This window comes from Nomascus leucogenys, chromosome 11, assembly GCF_006542625.1.
Source record: "Nomascus leucogenys isolate Asia chromosome 11, Asia_NLE_v1, whole genome shotgun sequence".
Classification (NCBI taxonomy): Eukaryota; Metazoa; Chordata; class Mammalia; order Primates; family Hylobatidae; genus Nomascus; species Nomascus leucogenys.
In genome coordinates, this window is record NC_044391.1 from 91,084,914 (window position 1) to 91,105,300 (window position 20,387).

A 20,387-nucleotide genomic window follows, 5' to 3' on the forward strand; every position below is an offset into this window, starting at 1 on the left:
GAGACTCCAGCTTGTTTTAAACGAGCTGTATTACCCCGCACAGTGCAGGAGAAAAGATAATTGGCTCAGGTCTCGGCTCTGCCATCTACCACCTGTGGAGCCTTAGATAAGTCAGCTCATATCCCTGTCACTCAACGGTCTCGGTCTTTTAATCTTTTACATGGAATGTCATGAAATATACAGTACATTGCAGGAACTGCCTCAGGCAAAGACTTCTAGGATTCAGTAAGTCTGAGTCGATCCCTCTGAGAAAGGCCGCACCCTAAACGCACAGACTCTGACTCTACGGGGGTGGGGTCGGGGAATCTGCATTTTAGTAGCTTCTCAGGTGATTCAGATGCTCAGTCAGGTTTGAGAAACCAGGACTCTTCCCAGCCCTCCTGTTCTCTGATCCACTTCTCTGCTTCCTCCACCTCCTAACGATTCTCCAGTTCCCGCACAACAGGAGTGGAGGGAAGAGGGGAGAGAAGGCACCGGTAAGGACCGCAGGCCCCGCCAGGCGGCCGACCTCCCCATTCCCCGGTCGCCAGCCGGCGGATTACATAACGGGCCTCGGCGCGCGCTCTCGCGAGGTTTCCACCGCCCCCTCCTCGCTCCACGTCAGAGGGAACCGGGCGGAGAGGCCAACATGGCGGAACGCAGGAGACACAAGAAGCGGATCCAGGTAGCAAAGCCGAGCTCTGGGCAGGGGGCTTCGGCGCTGGAAAGTGGAAGGGGCGGGGAAAGCCCCCTAAAAGGGCGAGCGAAAGCAAGGGCGAGGTGGGGTGGGGTGGGGTGGGGTTCCGCCGCGAGGCAGCTGGCTGCAGGCTGCGTCGTTGTGAGGGGCCTGAGGGGGGGCGGTGTTGTCGACAGCAGAGACAGAGACGGAGGTGGTGGTGGAGCAGCAGGGGAAGGAAGGCGGCGCCGCGCTCAGAATCCGGCTGCGGAGGCGCGGCTGTGGGCCCGGAGCTCCTGTGGTCGCGCTGTCCCGGGCCTGAGCTGGAAGGTCAGCCTCTTCTGGGGCGCAGACGCTGACCCTTCCCGGGGCTCCTCCCCTCCCTTCACCCCATCCTCTGGCCTTAGCTGGTCTGAAATTAAGGCCACGGTAATAGGGGTAGCAGGAGGCGGCGGACTCACCTAAAGCAGCTGGTTGTTTGTGCGCATAGACCGTAAGGGGGAATGATCTGGACTTGGTCAGCTGCCTTGGGGCCTAGGCAGCGATCTGCTCATCCAGATGTTCAGTTGCGTTGCCCTTCTTTCCCTTCAGTATTATTAACTTAATAGTCCACTTGAAGCTTGCCGGCTTTTTTCCAGGCGACGTGGTGTAAACAACCACAACCTCGTTGGTGCTGCAAAGAGCTGGTGGCGCCCAGAAACCTTTCACACGCCAGTGTGTCATCCTCGTAGTAACCTACATAACATCCCTCCTTAATTCCACATGCATGTCATTTGTGCATTTCTTCCTTGCTATTTCCCTTGTTCTTGTTCTTTGCCAAGAGGATTAATTATGTAGAACATCTTGGACTCAGGATATTTATTAGTCGTCTCATCAGCTGATGTGCTGAGAAACCTTCATAAGCCCTCATAAATTGATCACATGTAGTAAATTGTTACTATAATCATAAATTGTTACACTCATCATTGCCTTTCTGTTCCTTACTATTGCATTGCTTAGAATGATTTTTTCTTTCTTCCATTTTATCCTTTCTTTTTTTTTAAGTTTATCGATTTGTTGGCCTACACTACAGATGTTTTGAGCTATGCAAGTTAAAATTCTTCTGTAAACTTTTTAAGTGCTGTGAAAAAGACACACATGATCAGTAAATTTGGAATTTTGGAATTTGGCAGAAATAAAGTAGTTCCGAACAGGGTGCAGAAGGGAGTTTAGAAAGAGGCAGATTTCAAGTTCAGACAGATCAGACTAGGTCTTAAGATCAGTAGAAGTTTCTAATTATACTGTTCTTAATCTTTCAAGAGTTAGTGTTATTCCTCTGACATGGGTATACAGTATTTTATTAGATTGTATATTGAAATTGTCTGTCAGATTTGTACTTACAGAACTCCTTAGATTTACACTTGACAGTACAATTTTATGCCCTTCAATACACATTGTTTTACAATTCCAGTTGCTCTTTAATATTGTTGTAAGGGTTATATAATTCACCTTTTGAATAGCTGCTCTTATTTTAGTTGTGATCTTATATTAAACAGAGGCTGTGGAGTAATGTGACAGTGGCAGAGAGCTAAATCTTGAGCCAGACTGCCTGTTTGTACCCCACCTCCACCAATTATTGGCTGAGTAACTTTGAGCAAGTTAATTTTTACCTCCCTGCCTGCATCGGTAAGAAAGGATATTTACCTCAAAAAAAAAAAAAAAAGAAAGAAAGAAAGAAAGAAAAAAGAAAAACTTTAAGGTTGCTGTGAAAATAATAGGTGAGTCAACTTATTTATTAAAAGTTATTAAAAGTGTTTGGCACGTAACCCCTCCCTTCTATTCCTTACCCAGGATGAAGGATTTAGATTGGATTGTTATTTTGTTTTTTGTTAACTACTCTTTGATATGCTGAAGAAAGATTAACAACCCTCTATTCAGTAAATAAACTATTAGGTTGGGAGTTATGTAGAGTATAGCTATTTACTTTCTATTATTTGAGGATTGATTATTAAAAATCTACTGAGCATACCGCAAAATTAAGTGACATTTATTTTTCTGTCCTTGAAATTTTCTGCATGGCTGTATAAAATGTTTGTGAGAGATCTTAGAGTACTACTTTCATGCAGCCTAACACACTTATGAAAATATACTAGCCTAGAAAGTACCTCAGTTTTATCATTCCAGATAATCAGAAACTATAATACATCACTTGTGATAAAAAGATCAAATGTAATGAAAAGTTCAGAGTTTAACTTACAAAAAAGATCCTGTTGTAGAATTTTTAGGCAAAGTTCTGTAATACCAGCTGAGTTTCTGTCATTTGTTGCTTGATGTTTTATGTTTAGAAAGATGTTTATGTTTAATAGATTCAGTGATCTTTAATTATAGTTTGCACATTGGGGAGAAATGTTTGATACAAACAAATAAGTTCAGGGTTAAAAAAAAGTAGCTAATTTGCTTTTTCTGTGTAATTCAGTATAATTTCAGATTCTCGTGTCCCATCGAAGTTTCTAGCAAGAGGACTGTTGTCACATTTCCTTCTTGGACTCACATTACTGGTCACTGAAAACCAGAAGTGAGCTACATGTACTCATACAGTAACTGCATATAGATTAACAATGTGCTGCTGCATACTAGAAGTTGATTTACAATCCTGGTATCAAGAAATTTTAGAGTTTAAAAGGATCTAGTAGGGTTTGTTTGGAAGCCGCCTTTTTCATAAATTCAGTCTTACATGAAAGCGCAGTGGTGATCCTACAGCTGACTGATCTCACCCAACACCCTCATTTTTCAGATAAACAGAGGTCCAGTGAGGTTTTGTGACTTAATCCAGGATCGTCAATCAAGATAGTAAAACCAGATTTAGACCAGGTCTTCTGATTCCCAACTGAATACTCTTTCTGTCTCACAATAAATAAAAAAATAAGTTGCTTTGAAATACGTTAATCCTGACTTCTTTATTATTGAATTATACAACGTAAAGACTTAACATGACTTGTCCTTGCTAAAGAGAATCATCCCATTCAGTATTCTGCTTATATGTAAAATATCCAGTTGAGTTTTGAGACATTTAAATGGCTAATTCTTAGAACTTTTATAACCCTCCATTAGTTATTTTTGTTGCACCCATCTGTCTTCCTGGCAAGCAATAAAACCTGAACGTATCATGGGCTTATGTGCTTAATTTCAGGACAGGGAAGAAAAGAGAAAATTTAGGACAGGTCTGATTTCTGACTCTGAATTTTCTGAAGAGAAAGAAAGGAAGCCAGTCCTAAATCAGAAAACTACCCCCCAAAGGCTTAATGGAGGGTTTTGCAGTTTAGCAAACCCATTGCCAAGGAAAGAATACAACAGAAGGGAGTTGGAGCTGTTACAGAAAGGCACTGCTGTTGTCTAGATACTCTTGTACGGCGTTATTTGTGTAGCACATTGTGTTACTAATGATTAAGGTCCCCTCCAGCTTTCAGATTTTATTGTTAAACTACTATTTGCATTTTTCACAAATATTTTATACTGCTTGAACCAAGCCTTTTTCTTTTTTGCTCAGTTCATGGTTGACAGATCAACTAAGCTAATTTTTATTGGATGTAGTAATTTTTAAAAGTTCCTCTGTATCACAAATTCTGTAAGATTGGTGCCCGTTACATACTTACTCTTGATTTTTTTCTCAAAAAGGTTAAATATTGGCTAAAATAACTTAGAAATGGCAAACTCTATTTTGTTATGGTATTTGAGTATTGGTGTATTCTAAAATAAAAAACAGTATTTATTAAAGAATTTTGTAAGAGTATTCTAACCAAACTTCCAATTTAAATAATTTTGGATTTTAAGTTACAGCATCCAGTGTATTGGTGTTGGGTGCAAAGAAAGGAAAGGCAGTCCAGCCTAAATTTATTGGCTCTTAGCTTCCTCATTGTAAGACAGTTGTGTTCATTCATTGAACTAAGAAGTTCTCTCCATTTGTTTGAAGATTGATAGGTTGGTTTCTCTTTATTAGTAGGTGCTACTATTCCCAAAAGGCCTTCACTTTGTTAGAAGTCTTCTAGGAAAATTATAAAAACATTCTGTTTACATCAAAAGAGAACAAAGAGGGGGAGGTACTGTAGTCCAATGTATAAATAAAAAGAAGGTAAAACTTTTATACCCTCTTATGCTGCATCAGGAGAACAATGAAAATGAAGACTTTGCATGTTGGATGTGGTGGCTTGTGCTTGTAATCCCAACTGTCTGTTCATGTTCTCATGGTACTGTTTTTTTGTTTTGTTTTGTTTTGTTTTGTTTTGTTTTGTTTTAAAGAGACAAGGTCTCACTCTGGTGCCCAGGCTGGAATGCAGTGATGGCATCATAGCTCACTAGAGACTCAAACTCCTGGGCTCAAGTGATCCTCTGGCCACAACCTCCCAACTAGCTGGGACTACAGGTGTGCACCACCTCACCTAGCTAATTTTTTTTAATTTTTTTGTAGAGATGGAGTATCAGAAATTGTTACCCAGGCTGGTCTTAAACTCCTGGTCTCATGTGATCCACATCAGCCTCCCAAAGTGGTGGGGATTATAGGGATGAGCCACTGAGCCCTGCCTCTCATGGTACTCTTCTACAGCAATCTATCTTTCTGGCTTCAACGCCCAAGCAATGGCACAAATTATGTTGTTGCATTGAAGGCAGTCTACAATATGGATAAGTTATTATAAGTTAATAAATTGCAATACTTTAAGAAAGTATCAGTAAACAAGTTAATTCTGTGTCTATTCGGGAGAGATTATCCAAGTCCATGTTTTCTGGTCTCTTCCTTTCATTGCCTCTTGGTAGTGCCTTTACGAAGGACAGGGTGCAGTTTTAGAAGAGTTTGGTGAACTTGAAATTAATTGTTAGAATGAGATTTTTAAATTTTGTGCATACATATCAGATTCCCTATTGCATAATATGTAATCAACTTCTCAATTTTTTTATGTATCCTAATATTTAATCAGGTTTTACATGTGATGTCTCTATCAGCAGCCAGTAGATTAGTATATTTATGTCTGTATTCAGGAATGGTATAACTGAGTGTTAGTATGAGTATATTTGTATCATGCCTAAATTTGATATGGTCATTCTCTACAATTACCTTCCTTCCAAATTTCCTTTCTGTTGATAAAGTTAGAAATCTGACATCTTTACCTAGCCATTTTATTTATCCTTTATCATTGAGTTCTATCTGTTCTACATTTGAAATGTTTCAAATATCTAAATTTCTTTCCCATTTATAGTCCAGTGTCACACTACAATTTACTTGAATATTACAGTAGTCTTCCATCCATTTCCCTGCCTTATGCATTTTTTTCCAGTTCATCCTACACACAGCCACCAAAATCATGTCTAAATCATTTTTCTAATTATGTCCTATTCAGAAACTACTAGTGGTCTTTCTGCTGCTTACAGGGTAAAGTAGAAATTTCCTTGCCTACCTTGATGACTCTTTATTCTACTTTTACACACTTAATCTTCCAATACTTCCTAGCTTGTCTCTACTAGAGCCAAATTTTGTGTCATTCTCAGCCACAATATTTATGGCTTTTCAGTCAGTTTACCCAAAACTTGTTCATCTTTCAAAATTTAGCTTCCTCTTCCAGTGTTCCCATCCACATTGATAATCTCACTCCTACTTTGTGTGCTTTCACTTTGTTGCCAAGGCTGGAGTGCAGTGGCATGATCTTGGTTCACTGCAGCTTCAACTTACCAGGGCTCAGATGGTCTTCCTACCTCAGCCTCCTGAGTAGCTGGAACTACACATGTGCACCACCTTTTTCTTTCTTTCTTTTTTTTTTTTTTGTAGAGAAGGAGTTTTACCATGTTGCCCAGGCTGGTCTCAAGCCTGGTCTCCTGGGCCAAGCAGTCTGCCTGCCTCAGCCTCCCAAAGTACTGGGATTACAGGCATGGGCCACCCAACCCATCCTACTCTGTGTATTTCAAAAATATTTTTTCTGCCCCTCTTTTTGGGAAGTAATAATTACTGCTTCTAATAGTTATGTAACAAGAGTGTACATATCATGCCTTACAAATCTTTGCTGTTAACTGTAGCATCCAAAGATGATAGCGTAAGTACTCTGTAAGTCTGAAAGAACAGGTCACGTTTATTCAGACTTCTCCCCCACAATTTTTAATCAAGCACCTCCCAGTAACAAGTTACTTAATTAGATCAATTTTAAGTTGACAACAGATGTATCAGATGAGGAAAAAACTGAGCATGTGTGGTGTGATTATATAATAGAATTGGTTTCTATAAACCATTTATAGTATTCAACTTTTATAGTATTACTTTTTCAGATGTATGGATATATAGACTATTATTTACTAATTGAGGCTCCGCAAAGTGTAGTGTATTTTACAAACATAATTAAATACTATCATTTAATATACCTGATACCAACTTATATTAATATATTTTAGCATGGTTTCAAAAATTTTAATTAGGAAGTTTTGCCTTTTATTATATCAGAAAGTATATTTTGTAGTCAGGCCTCAAATAAATCATTATGAATCTTGTAGTTGTTCCTGAACTTGGAGTGTTAAATTTTGAATTTGCCATTTTTTAAGGTTCTACTTTTTGGCCGGGCGTGGTGGCTCACGCCTGTAATCCCAGCTACTTGGGAGGCTGAAGCACGAGAATTGCTGGAACCCAGGAGGTAGAGGTTGCAGTGAGCTGAGATAGCACCATTGCAGTCCAGCCTGGGCAACCGAGCAAGACTGCGTCTCAAAAAAAAAAAAACATTCTACTTTTTGTGATACATATTTTCATATATGAAAGTTTTAATTTCATAAATACTTGGTTTTTATAGTAGTCTTCTTTTGGGTTGAGTGATTTGGGCTCTTAATTTTTATTACCACAAATAGCCCACAGCTGGTAGTTGCAGACTGTAGGAATTGTACACTGGTATGATCTTACACAGGTAATTGGGCTACTGGAAGTAGAGGACTTGGGAAATACAAAGGAAGAAATGAGAGATGTACCTGCCAGGAGACTCAGTAACCAAAACAAAAACTTCCACTTCATCTAACAAATTATTCCTTTCTGGGATAAAGTTAAAGCTGAAACCTAGGTTGGTTGATTGTTCTTTATTTTCCTCAAACATAACTGAATTCAGACTTAACTTTGGAAAAACCCGACATAGATAAGTTGGATAGATTCTTTTTTCTATTTTACATCATTAGATTTTTTTTGCTTGAAACAACTATCTTTAGCATTAATTCTTAGCATCTTAGATTCTTGCCAGATTATTTTTTACTATTATTTGGCATTTTATTCTTTAAAGAAGCAGACCTTCCTGAAATCATTCACATTTAGATTATATGTTGCTGGAAATATTGAATGTTCTGTGTATTGTGCTTAAGCATGTAATTAAAGACAGTAATTAAGTACAGTGCATTTGTTTCAATAGCTTACAGCAATAAGACAGCTTTTGAAAGTTTATACATAAGATGTATACAAAGATAGACTGTCTTCATTTTCTTCAGTACGTGGGTAGGGAAAATAAATTCACAGGAGGAATTGTCAAAGAAGTTCAGAATGAAAGGGAATAAAGGGAAGATGGGGAATGAGAAACAATGAAGAAAATAATAGAAAATTTGGGAAAAGATATAGAAGAAGAAAGAAGAGAAGGATGAAAATGGCCTTTCCAAAACGACTCTTTGTCAGTGCACTTCCATTAATCACCTCTTCAAATGAGATAGTAGTATCTCTTTTTGCATTTTTTATTTTTGCCTCACCCTTCCTGGAGAGGAGAAGATGAGAAAGACAGTCCCAGGAGTGTCTGGTATCTGCAGCCACAGGGGGGAAAGGAAAGAGAATACAAATGGTCATTGTGTCAGTAGTTCTTATGGCTAACACATTGGGGGCAGCTGTCATTGATTAATTTGAGAACTCCTGCTATCTGTTGTCCATTGTTCAGGTTACATATCTTTGGCTGTTATTTTAACATTTATTTATGACACTTGTTTCTACTTACTTTGACATTTGGATACTCACTATTAGCAACATCTTATCTTTTTAATTACTGTTTTGTGGCTTATAAAAAGAGACTATAGGCCGGTGACGATGGCTCACACCTGTAATCCTGGCACTTTGGGAGGCCGAGGCCGGTAGATCACTTGAGGTCAGGAGTTCAAGACCACCCTGGCCAACATGGCGAAACCCTGTCTCTACTAAAAATACAAAAATTAGCTGGGCATGGTGGCAGGCACCTGTAATACCAGCTACTCGGGAGGCTGAGGCAGGAGAGTTACTTGAACTCAGGAGGCAGAAGTTGCAGTGAGCTGAGATCGCACCACTTCACTCTAGCCTGAGAGTGAGACTCCATCTCAAAAAAAATAAAAATAAAAATAAAAAGACCGTATAAGAATGAAAGTGAACTGGTGGTACAAAGTAGTTACCATTGTGGAAAAAACAACTCAAATGCCTCATAGTTGAAGCCAAGAAGCAGACAGGCTTTGCCTCTATCAACTTATATTTGAAAAACGTAGTTTCTTTAAATCTCCATTTTTGTCTTTTGAATACATTATTAGGTCTGCTCCAGAGAAAGCTTGAAAGCAAGGCCTGTACTCCACTTGAAAAGATTCATAAAATAGATTTGTAAATTATTCTTCAGCGCATGAATTTCTCAAGTATATTATTATACTAAATTAATATTCATATGTTGCAGGAAGTTGGTGAACCATCTAAAGAAGAGAAGGCTGTGGCCAAGTATCTTCGATTCAACTGTCCAACAAAGTCCACCAATATGATGGGCCACCGGGTTGATTATTTTATTGGTAGGATTATATCAGTAAAATCATATTAGTGTACATATCTTATGATGTTAACCTACATTTGGGATATGTAGAAGTTTTAAAAGTGCTTTCCAAATGTGATTGTTCTGGTGATGGGCATATGGCAGTTGATTATTCTGTTCTTTTCTTTTATGATTGAAAATGTCTATAATAAAAAGATGTTTTCTAATAACAGTAGTTGGAAAATTTTTAAAATAGGATTTATTTTCAGTGTTTTAAAATACTACCTTTTGTTAAGATAGCATGTGTACTTGGAACTAAGAGTGCTGGCTTTTTTTCCCAAACAATGTCATTATAAGCTGATGTCATTTATAACACCAGCGCTTATAAGTAGGGGTTGAGTTTGCCTTTCTTATCAATTAAAAGTGAATTGCGGCTGGGTGTCGTGGCTCACACCTGTAGTCCCAACACTTTGGGAAGCCAAGGCAGGAGGATTGCTTGAGGCCAGGAGTTCGAGACCAGCCTATGCAACACAATGAGACCCCATCTCTACAAAAAAATTAGATGAGTATGATGGCATGCGCCTCTGAAGTGAGAGGATGGCTTGAGCTCGGGAGTTAGAGGCTGCAGTTAACTATGATCCCACCACTGTACTGCAGCCTGGGTGACAGAGCAAGAACCTGTCTCTTAGAAGAAACAAAAAACTAAATTGCCAGTATAGAGGAAAATTCCTTTATCGTCTTTTTCTTTACTGTTATTAATGATTTGACATTCATTACAAGTTTTGAAAAGTAGATGTGCTAATCTCTTCAGATATAATATGTTTAGCTGTTTCTTGTGACAGCAGTAGATTGTTGACAGAGCTTCTTCCTCAATGTATTAGAGTAAAACTTGATGAGAATTTTTATTACTTGCAGAGAGTGGAGAACATTTTTGTTTATATACATATGCTTGTGATTAATAAGAGCGATAGTTACATACAGACAGATATTTTAAATTTTTGAATATTTCCCCATTAATTTATCTTGCTTTAGTTGGTCTTTCTGAATGTCATTATTTCCCAACATTACTTTTAAAAGATACTTAATATAGTTCACAAGTTGAGGTTTTGGGGAACTATTAATCATGATCATGTTAGATTTAATTTTCTGTTGAGTTTGGTTTTCTTTTTTGTTGCCAGAGTGTTGAAATTTCACTTTATAACATATTATTTAGATAGACATAAATTCCCATGTATACTAAACTTAATGAATTTCTTCTTTAGCTTCAAAAGCAGTGGACTGTCTTTTGGATTCAAAGTGGGCAAAGGCCAAGAAAGGAGAGGAAGCTTTATTTACAACCAGGGAGTCTGTGGTTGACTACTGCAACAGGTACTCTTTATTTCTTAGTGAAGAATAACGTAATAATTTTAAATTTTCTTCATAGTCCTGAAGCTCCTTACATCATTAAATGTAGTGATACTACAACATAAATATAGTTTTCACATGTAACCTGATTTCTTTGGTACCTCTGGAAATGTGTTTGGTATTAGACTATTATACTTTTAACTGTATATAATTTTTATTTATGTTCTATTTTGTATATTTGTGAGCCCTACTGAAGGGTCAGCAACAAAAGTCATATACCAGTGCCTACCATAGAAAAGAAAGTTCTTTCTTTTATAGAGCAAATTGGTTGAGGAGTCTTTTTTTCAAAACTTTTGCAGGAATTCCTATTAGCTGTGTTACCACTATTTTTTTAGTGCCTGCACTCTGAGCCATAAGCCTCATACCCTTTCCTGTTTGGTTCAGTGTTTGCTAATGTAGTATTTCTTCTAAAATCAAGGCAGCTGCAACATCTACCTTGTCTTTTTCTGAGAATTTCAAGATGAAATACAGCTAATTCAGTAATATACATATATTTTTCATAATAGATACTTTTTCTGTTCTGAAAAAACTTTTGATGGTGAGTGGTTTACCTAAAAGACAAAATCACCTTCCTTTTGGAAGGAAGTGTGCTGGTTTTTCTTTCCATTTCTTTTCTTTTTTTCTTGGTTTACTTAATACTAAGCATTTTCTTAATATATGTTAACTAAATTTTGTTTTCATAACACTAAAGCTTATCTTTGGGAATTTTAGATTTTTTTATGTGTACTAATATTTTATTTAATGGCACCTAAAGTATCAGCCACATAAGAAGCCTCTTAAAAACCACTATTTCACAACCTGGTTTCTTAAGCTGTCAAGTTAAAGAATTGTTGAATATTTCTTAAAATTCTTAGTTGCCAAAGACTAGAGGTTACTAACAGACCTTTTGGAAACAGTAGGTTTCGGCCAGGCACAGTGGCTCATGCCCGTAATCCCAGCACTTTGGGAGGCCGAGGCAGGTGGATCACAAGGTGAGGAGATCGAGACCATTCTGGTTAACACGGTGAAAACCTGTCTCTACTAAAATTACAAAAAATTAGCCAGGCGTGGTGGCGGGCACCTATGGTCCCAGCTACTCGGGAGGCTGAGGCAGGAGAATGGCGTGAACCCGGGAGGCGGAGCTTGCAGTGAGCCGAGGTTGCGCCACTGCACTCCAGCCTGGACGACAGAATGAGACATTGTTGAGACAAGGATGAGCTAACACTCATGCAGTTGATATTTGCTTGTCTTTTGTAGCAACTTGTCTAGTTAGAATTAGCTCCAGCAAGCATATATCCAGGGCAACTTGAATCTGTGCTCGTGGGGAAAAAATAAAAAGGTGAATAGAATTAGCTCCAAAGTACAAACTTCCCGGCTGGGCACAGTGGTTCACGCCTGTAATCCTGACACTTTGGGAGGCCAAGGCAGGGGTGTCACATGAGGCCAAGAGTTCAAGACCAGCCTGACCAACATAGCGAAACCCTGTCTCTACTAAAAATACAAAAATTAGCCAGGCATGGTGGCATGCACCTGTAGTCCCAGCAACTTGGGTGGCTGAGACATGAAAATAGCTTCAACCCGGGAGGTGGAGGTTGCGGTGAGCCGAGATCGCACTACTGCACTCCAGCCTGGGTGACAGAGCAAGACTCTGTCTTAAAAACAAACCAAAAAGTACAAACTTCCTTACCTGCCACAAAACTGATGTATTTTTTACATGTCGTGTAAAAATTAAGAGATGCTACAAATGCAGAAACTGGGGCACAGAGAACTTAAGTACTTTATCTAAGGCTACACAGCTAGCAAGTGGCAGATCTAGGGTTCTAAATCTAGCAGCCTGTCTCCACAGTCTGTGTTCTTAACTACCACTCTATACTGTCTCCTCCAACAAAATGACAATGCATTTAACGGAGCTATTAGATCTGTAAGCCCAAATCTCTGAGTAGAGCGGCCAGTATGAATCCACATTTTTTGGCTTTTTAGGAGCCTTGGTACCTCGTTATTTGAAAAGCTCAAAAGACCTGAGTACAGAGAGTGTCCAGAGACACTCGATTTTCATTGTATACGCTCTTCCCACTGATGTCAGATTGTTTGAGTCCTTTCTGCACTAAAATAAATGAGAGTAGCATAACTTTAAGGTCTCCAGAGCTTGTTGGCCAGTCCTCATGAGTTGCTGCCCAATAGCAGACAAAATCACAAAGGGTCTCTTGTCCACTTTCTTTTTTTCTTTTTTTGGCATCCTCCAATACTGTCAGTTTTTCTGAGGCAGCTAAGTGGCATGAGGGAATCTGAGGAAAAACAAAATAGGAAAATGTAGGATGATAAAACAATCTTTTCTAATGTGATCTGTACCTTTTTATGGTCTATATCATGAATGAACTCATACATACTAGGTTAAGTCTCCATAAGACTTTGTATCACTGACCCCCAATCCAGTTATGTCGTCCTCAGTCTTGTGCACATACCACACTCATTTTTTCTTCTAGTCTTTTTCCTATCATAACTTGCCACTTTCCCTAAAGGTTCTCTTTCCTCTGTCCCACCTGCCTCTCAAAATCACAAACAAATCCCTCAAGTCCTTCCTCTACCGAATGTACTCTTCCCCAGGCCCTCCAGCCTTCATCAGCCTTTGTATCTAAAGTTCTACTGAGTTTATCAAGTTAGTACCTTCCAGTTTGGCCCTTAACTATTTTAGAATTGCTACATATGTGTTAGTTTTTTAAAAATCTCCTGCCAGCTAAGTCTGAAAACAATTGTAAGACTGTTTTATACTTTATTGTAACTCCATAACAATTACCACAGTGTGAGCACTTCATAAAAATTCACCTCTGCCACATTGGTGGAAGTCCCCAACATGTCTGGCATTTAATAAATGTTTGTTAAATCTGAAAAAAAGATGGAGGTGAAGGAAAAAAATACAGAAGTAATTTTTTAAACATTTTAGAAGCTGTTTTGAAACCACTTACTCAACAAATATTCTAGGCTCCAGGAATACAATAATAACTATGACTTGGTCCCTACATCAGAACATACTCTGATCTGTTAGGGAAGATTTATAACTAATTACAATGCAGTGTGTTGAATAAGGAAGAGAGAGATGGTGAAACTATGAAGAATGACATCACACAGAAAATGTTTTAAGTAAATTTTGAAACATAAATAGGTGATTACCCAACAAACAAGAGAAGAAAGGAAATTCATTCCAAGCAAAGGGCATAGAACACACCGAGATAGGAAAGTATGAGTAGTTGTGTAAAAATGTCAGAGAGCTTTGTGTTAGTAATGTGTTCTGTGTCATGGATTTAAAGCCAAACAAACGGAGGCTCTGCTATTATACAAATGTTAAATAATGTCAGTCTCACCTTTCAACCTAATTGTGAAATTATTTTCAACACAATTTGATTGAAAGTTAATAATCTACTTTTCTTTCATGGGGGTGGGCAGCTGTGCAGGAAAATTGACAGAAGCAGATGATCCTGCTGGTTCTATTGCCTTCAGTATCTACTCATCAGGGAAAAGGCTTTTTTCTACTAAAGTTGCATTGTTTGTTTTTAAAATTATTTCTCTATTAAGAATCATTTTTTCCACTAAAGTAAATTTAAGAAAATGGGAACTGTTGCAAATGATTTAGAAGAAAATCCAAATTACTAATAATGTTGCTTCATAGATAGCCACATTACCATTTGAGAATATATACTTCAAGTATCTGTATGTGTACACATGTACTCTTAATATCTGGACATGTATATTAACTGCATTATAAAATGCTAGTTTTTCAATTAACATATGATGAACAGGATGTATTTTTATTTTCATTTGGAGTGGTAATAAATGTTCCTGAAAGAAAATCTGGAAATCACATAAGTGCACAAATAAAATTAGAATATATTTTCATTATACATTTTTTTTGTAAGACATTCTGAGGAAGAGTAAAAAATATAAGACTACACTTCATATTCAAATATGCTACTACTATTCTTAAATCCCACTTTGTACTCATAAGTAGTTAATCATTAAGGTCTCATTTCAGATTCTTCTTTGTTTATATATGTATATGTATTCATAGCAGATATGATGGTAGCATTTTGGGGGACAGTTTGAACATTTGCACAATTATATGCACAATCATATTTGCATAATTTAAAAATAGCTCTTCCAAATAAGTAGTATGGGCCAAATGAGGAAACCTAGAAATTAGCTTTGTGGAAGTGCTCATAGGCTGGACCTAATTGGGGAGCAGATGGAAGCCTAGCCAGACAGGTAAAACATAGGTGCTTCAGGGGACTGAACACAATGACAAAAAGAAGTGGTTATCTGGACAGGAAGAAAGCATCTAGTTAACAAGTGCTGTGATGTGCTGGAGCAGGCACCAGTGAGGTGTAAATAGAAAAGTAGCTATATAGTCACCATTAGCAGGCACCAGTGGTGGTAGTGAGACGTAGCTTCTAGATTGTGTTGTGGTAATTAGACATTATCAAAGCAGGAATGAAGAAACCAACCAGGAATTCTGAAACTAGAACATGAGATTTGAAAAACTGACTTTTAGATGACAAAATAAGGGCAACCCAGTTTCTTGAGTAGGATTGTAAGGTTAAAGAGAAACTACCAAGCAAGGTTGACTTAATTTGGGGTCAGGTAAAAAATGAACAAAGCAAGGATCTCTCTCTCTTAAGAAGTTTACCGTCTAGTGAAGGAGCAAACAACTATTACAAATTATATAGTGAGTTAGAAGATAAGTGCTATGGATAGGATAACAGGAAATGAGAGAATGGGAAGGTGGGCTTAGGTTTCAAACAGAGTAGGTTGTGGTTGAGGGAAAACTTGAAGGAAGTGAGGGAGTGAAACAAAAGGACCTGCTTATTTGGGGGAAGAGCATTCTAAGTAAAGGGAACAGCCAGTGTAAAGGCCCTAAGGTGAGAATATAAAATATAATAATAACTGCTAAAAAGAGAGAAGAACAATCTATTTAGAGAGAAATTAGTGAAACCAGGAATACATCATGTTTTGCCAAATATATTGCACATTTTTCAATTTGATGTTGTGCACGTCCTTTTCAGAGTCCAAAAATCTCACCTTAGTATATTTAATCATTGCTTAATTGAAGATAATCATTACAGTGGCAGACTGAATTGTGAAGTGCTTAGAGAAAAAATAACACCAAGAAAGCTGAAAAAATTATTTGGACCAATCAAATCATCACTTTTAATCTGTTAGCATTTCTTAAACTGTTTATTTTCTCCTTTCTTTATTATGTCAGCTCTTGCATTTGAGACTTAACATAAAGTGAAGCTGAGTCTTGATTACTCTGTATGAACCCAGAAAGAGTCTTTATATGGATAATCTCAAACCTGTAATCTCTTTTATACTTAAGGTACATCATTAAAAGTGAAAATTATATGAATATCACTGAGTTTTGACAACTTTTATATAATTGACTATAAAGTTTTTTTATTTAGTGGTAGAGTTGACTACTTTTTCATGGGCATACTAGTTGTAATTTCTCTTGTGTTTGCTAATTTATGCCTTCCTTTGCTTATTTTATTCAGGTCTTGATATTTTTGCTTTTTAGTCAATATCTAGATGGGGAGTGTAATGCCATACCTGTTTTTCCCAAAGGCTTTTAAAGAAGCAGTTTTTTCACCGAGCCCTAAAAGTAATGAAAATGAAATATGATAAAGACATAAAGAAAGAAAAAGATAAAGGAAAAGCTGAAAGTGGAAAAGAAGAAGATAAAAAGAGCAAGAAAGAAAATATAAAGGATGAGAAGACAAAAAAAGAAAAAGAGAAAAAAAAAGATGGTGAAAAGGAAGAATCCAAAAAGGTGAGTTAATCTAAAATTAAGTAAAAATTTAAAAATCATTATGTGCACATGATCACGACTGGCCTGTGAGCACATTTAAGTATTATGCAACACCTACCTGAGATAACTATATCAGAGTTGTTGTAAATACTGTGGTTGAGAATTTTTATTTCTGTGTTACAAATAGTCAGTGAAAATTTTTTGACTGTATGAACGTCATATTTCTTGCTTACTTGTGTTATTTCTTCTATCCAACTTGTGTTTTCGTAGGAGGAAACTCCAGGAACTCCTAAAAAGAAGGAAACTAAGAAAAAATTCAAACTTGAGCCACATGATGATCAGGTTTTTCTGGATGGAAATGAGGTGAGAGTAAGCCTATAACTAGAAGTTCAGTTTTCTATAGGAGTTTTTAGAAATATGTTTGATGCCTTCACTAATAAAAGGAAAAATTTTGAGAAATGTAATTATGCACTTAAATGTATAAAAACTACTCTACTTTTAAAAATCAATAATTTCTCTTATTTAGATTTTTAAATGTCAGATTTGACTGTGAGTGATAGGAAACCTGAAATAAAAGCATCTTAGTACAAAATAGATGCTTATTTCTTTTTCATCAGTGAAATCTGTAGGTAAGCTGTACAGATATGTCAGCTCCATGGTGGATCCCAGCTCTTCTTTTCTCCTCTGTCTGAGGCTTCTAGCTAAGGTTACCTTATGGTCCAGAATGACTGCCAACCTTATATCTGCATCGAAAAGAGGAAAGGAGAGTGAAGAATATGTCTCCTCTTTAAGGAGACCACTTTAAGGACACTGTCCAGAAAGCTGGCAATTTCATTTCTGCTTGAATTCCATTGGCCAGAACATAGTCACATGGTCATACATATGAGAAGTAAAATCTTGGAAATGCATTTTTTATACAGGGTAATTATTTGCCCAGCTGAAATGTAGGGTTTCCATTATTATCAAAGAAAAAAGAGCAGAATAGGAGATAGCTACAAATCTCTATCTCTTACAGAATGTAAGTCAGACACATCACTTGAGGGGCTTAAAATTTTTAACATTACTTGATGCTTTGTGCTTATCATTTGTAATGGAAGATTTGTATGGTGGTAGCCTTCCATAAAGACTGCTTAATTCAGTCACTTCACCACTACATAAACATGAGTTATATACTGGGCATTGAACTGTTGTGAATTTCAGGATATATCCTTTCCTGCTATACCTATACAGAAGTAACATCTATAAAGTCATGGCTCCTAGGGTTGTGTGTTTGAAATTCTTACTTGCATGAGACTATCTAGAGTGGGATTGTGGGGGAGGATTATATATCTATAATAAAGTGTCCTCAGGTGACTGATGTGAACCCCTGGTTAAGAACCACTGTAATAGAAAACCGTAGGTCTTTCTTAATGTGAAGGTTGAAATGCCCTCAGTTAAACGTTGAGCATCAGCTATGTGCCAGACATTTTTATAGGCGTTGGGAATAGCTTGATAAATAGGATAAAATCTCTTAGGGTCTAGCAAAGATACAGGCACTTAAGCATGTTAATATAGTACAGTGTGGTAAGCATTAATGGTGTGAAAGCACCAGTTAGGAATAGTTAATTTAGTCAAGAAAGATAAGAAGGGTCTAAAGGACACTTGAGCTTAGACTTGAAGATGACTGGCAGATTGCCAGGTGTGCCAGGAAGGAGTTTAGGTCTGTTAGGGAAGGAAGCAGCCTGAGCAAACGCATGGGTGCTTGCTATCCTGAAAAGCCTAGATTTTTATTCTGTAGAAAGCAGCATGCACTCCATAACTTTTAAAGTTGTGAAATATCTTTTTTAAAAAAACATGTTTTTTTAGAACGGAAAGTGGCAGAAGTAATGTCTGTGAATCTGATTCCCAAGGAAATGGGCAGAGTAAAATAAGAGGTTAAAGTGGAACCTCTGGTGTTACAAATTGAAGAACCACGTTGGAAAGACAATAAAGAGTTCTGGTCAATATAGAAATAAGAGGGAAGAGTACTGTTATTTATAGAAACTAAGAAATAAAACTGAGTTTTGTGGATGAATGACCAGAGTTCTGATCTGAATGAAGTAAATTTCTGTTGTGTAAAATAAGAGCCTGATCAAAGTAAATTAAGTTTTGAAGTAGTGGTTCCCAGCTTATGGGCCCTCCATGGAGGAGTAGGCAATGAAATTAATACAGTCATAGAGACTATGTTCACGAAGCATGATCTTTAATAATTGATCATTGTGTCTTCTCAGGAGAGAAAAGGGTGGAGTTGAGTGATAACTGGATCTCTAATAGGGCCTGGCTGGAATCTATCTTAACTGTGCTTTTATCCCAGACTGGTACATCATTACATTAGGGACAAAAAGGTTGGCAGTTGCTGGTGTTTTTGTTGAATAAATAATGATTTGCACACATGAACAATTTTTTTTCCCCCAAGACAGAGTCTTGCTCTGTCACCCATGCTGGAGTGCAGTGGTGTGATCTCAGCTAACTGCAACCTCTGCCTCCTGGGTTCAAGCAATTCTCCTGCCTCAGCCTCCCGAGTAGCTGGGATTACAAGCGTCCACCACCACACCCGGCTAATTTTTGTATTTTTAGTAGAGACAGGGTTTCACCATGTTGGCCAGGCTGGTCTTGAACTCCTGACCTCAAGTGATCTGCCCGCCTTGGCCTCCAAAGGGCTGGGATTATAGGCGTGAGCCACCAAGCCTGACCGAACAAATTTTTAAGTGTATATAAGAACATACAAATTTACTTAAGTGCTTTATAGAATTTATAGTTTTCCTGTAATCATTTTCTAGTGCCAGAAGAACCACTACTACTGAAGGAAAGATCTTTGGAATTTATTTACCTTAGAAAGTACTTCTCATATGTTAAGAGGTTGATGACTGCTTTAAAGGACCTAAAATATAGAATTAAGCATTACTTTCTAATGTGACATTAGAACTTTTAAGCACCGAGGTTTCTTGATTCTTCTAGGTGTATGTATGGATCTATGACCCAGTTCACTTTAAAACATTTGTCATGGGATTAATTCTTGGTAAGTAGTGAGATGTTAATAGCTTTAAAGTGCAATCTAAAATTTAGAAAACAATATGCAGATACTGTAAAAGAAAATGTTCCTAAATTTAAAATAGTTGTTATCTTAAAAATACTTTAAAGTCAGAAGATAAATAATAAACTAAGGAAAATATTTGAAACATATTAAAGATCTTTTAAGAGATAACAAACTGATAGAAAAATGGTCAAGGTAGTTAACAGATAAAGAAATACAATGACCAGTCATCATGAGTGATACTTAATCACACTTATAATATATACAGATTAAAGCTGTAGTGATTAAGAGGCTTGCAAACCTTAACATTAAAAGTCTTAGAAAAAAATCAGCACTCTCTAACAGTTGATAGGTATGTCTATTGTTTTAATTTTTGTAAAGGACAATTTGTCAGTATCTTTGAAATTTTACGTGTCTGCAGTGACCCAGCAATTCTAGGAATTTATTCCATGGCTGTTCCCATACAGTTGCACAAAGTGTGTACATTGACACATTATCTGTTTTTTTCCAAATCCCTTAGACTATACTTGAGTATAATCTAGCAAATATCTTTCAAATTTGAAATGCTTATACCATTTGATCTAATAAATTCCACTTTAAGGAATTTACCCTATGCCATAATCACAGTTGCACAAATGTACATGTGCAAGGGTATTATACCTAGAATAGATTAAAAAAAAAAAAAAAAGACAGTTACAGAAGAGTAAGAATAGTATAAGCTCATTTACTTATTTAGAAAAAAAGTCCCTGTAGCTAGTTAATTATATATAGGCA

General features: G+C 37.2%; 1 protein-coding gene across 1 annotated transcript in view; it reads left to right on the forward strand.

The window, feature by feature from the left end:
• The first annotated feature begins 576 nt into the window (after positions 1-576).
• SEC62 (SEC62 homolog, preprotein translocation factor) overlaps positions 577-20,387 on the forward strand; it is a 30,106-nt gene continuing 10,295 nt past the window's right edge. Inside the window, exons 1-6 of the mRNA XM_003256435.4 lie at positions 577-664; positions 9,313-9,421; positions 10,644-10,749; positions 16,378-16,582; positions 16,832-16,924; positions 19,538-19,598. Coding sequence (XP_003256483.1) covers positions 629-664; positions 9,313-9,421; positions 10,644-10,749; positions 16,378-16,582; positions 16,832-16,924; positions 19,538-19,598 — 610 coding nt within the window. The 5' untranslated portion in view covers positions 577-628. The remainder of the gene's footprint in view (positions 665-9,312; positions 9,422-10,643; positions 10,750-16,377; positions 16,583-16,831; positions 16,925-19,537; positions 19,599-20,387) is intronic.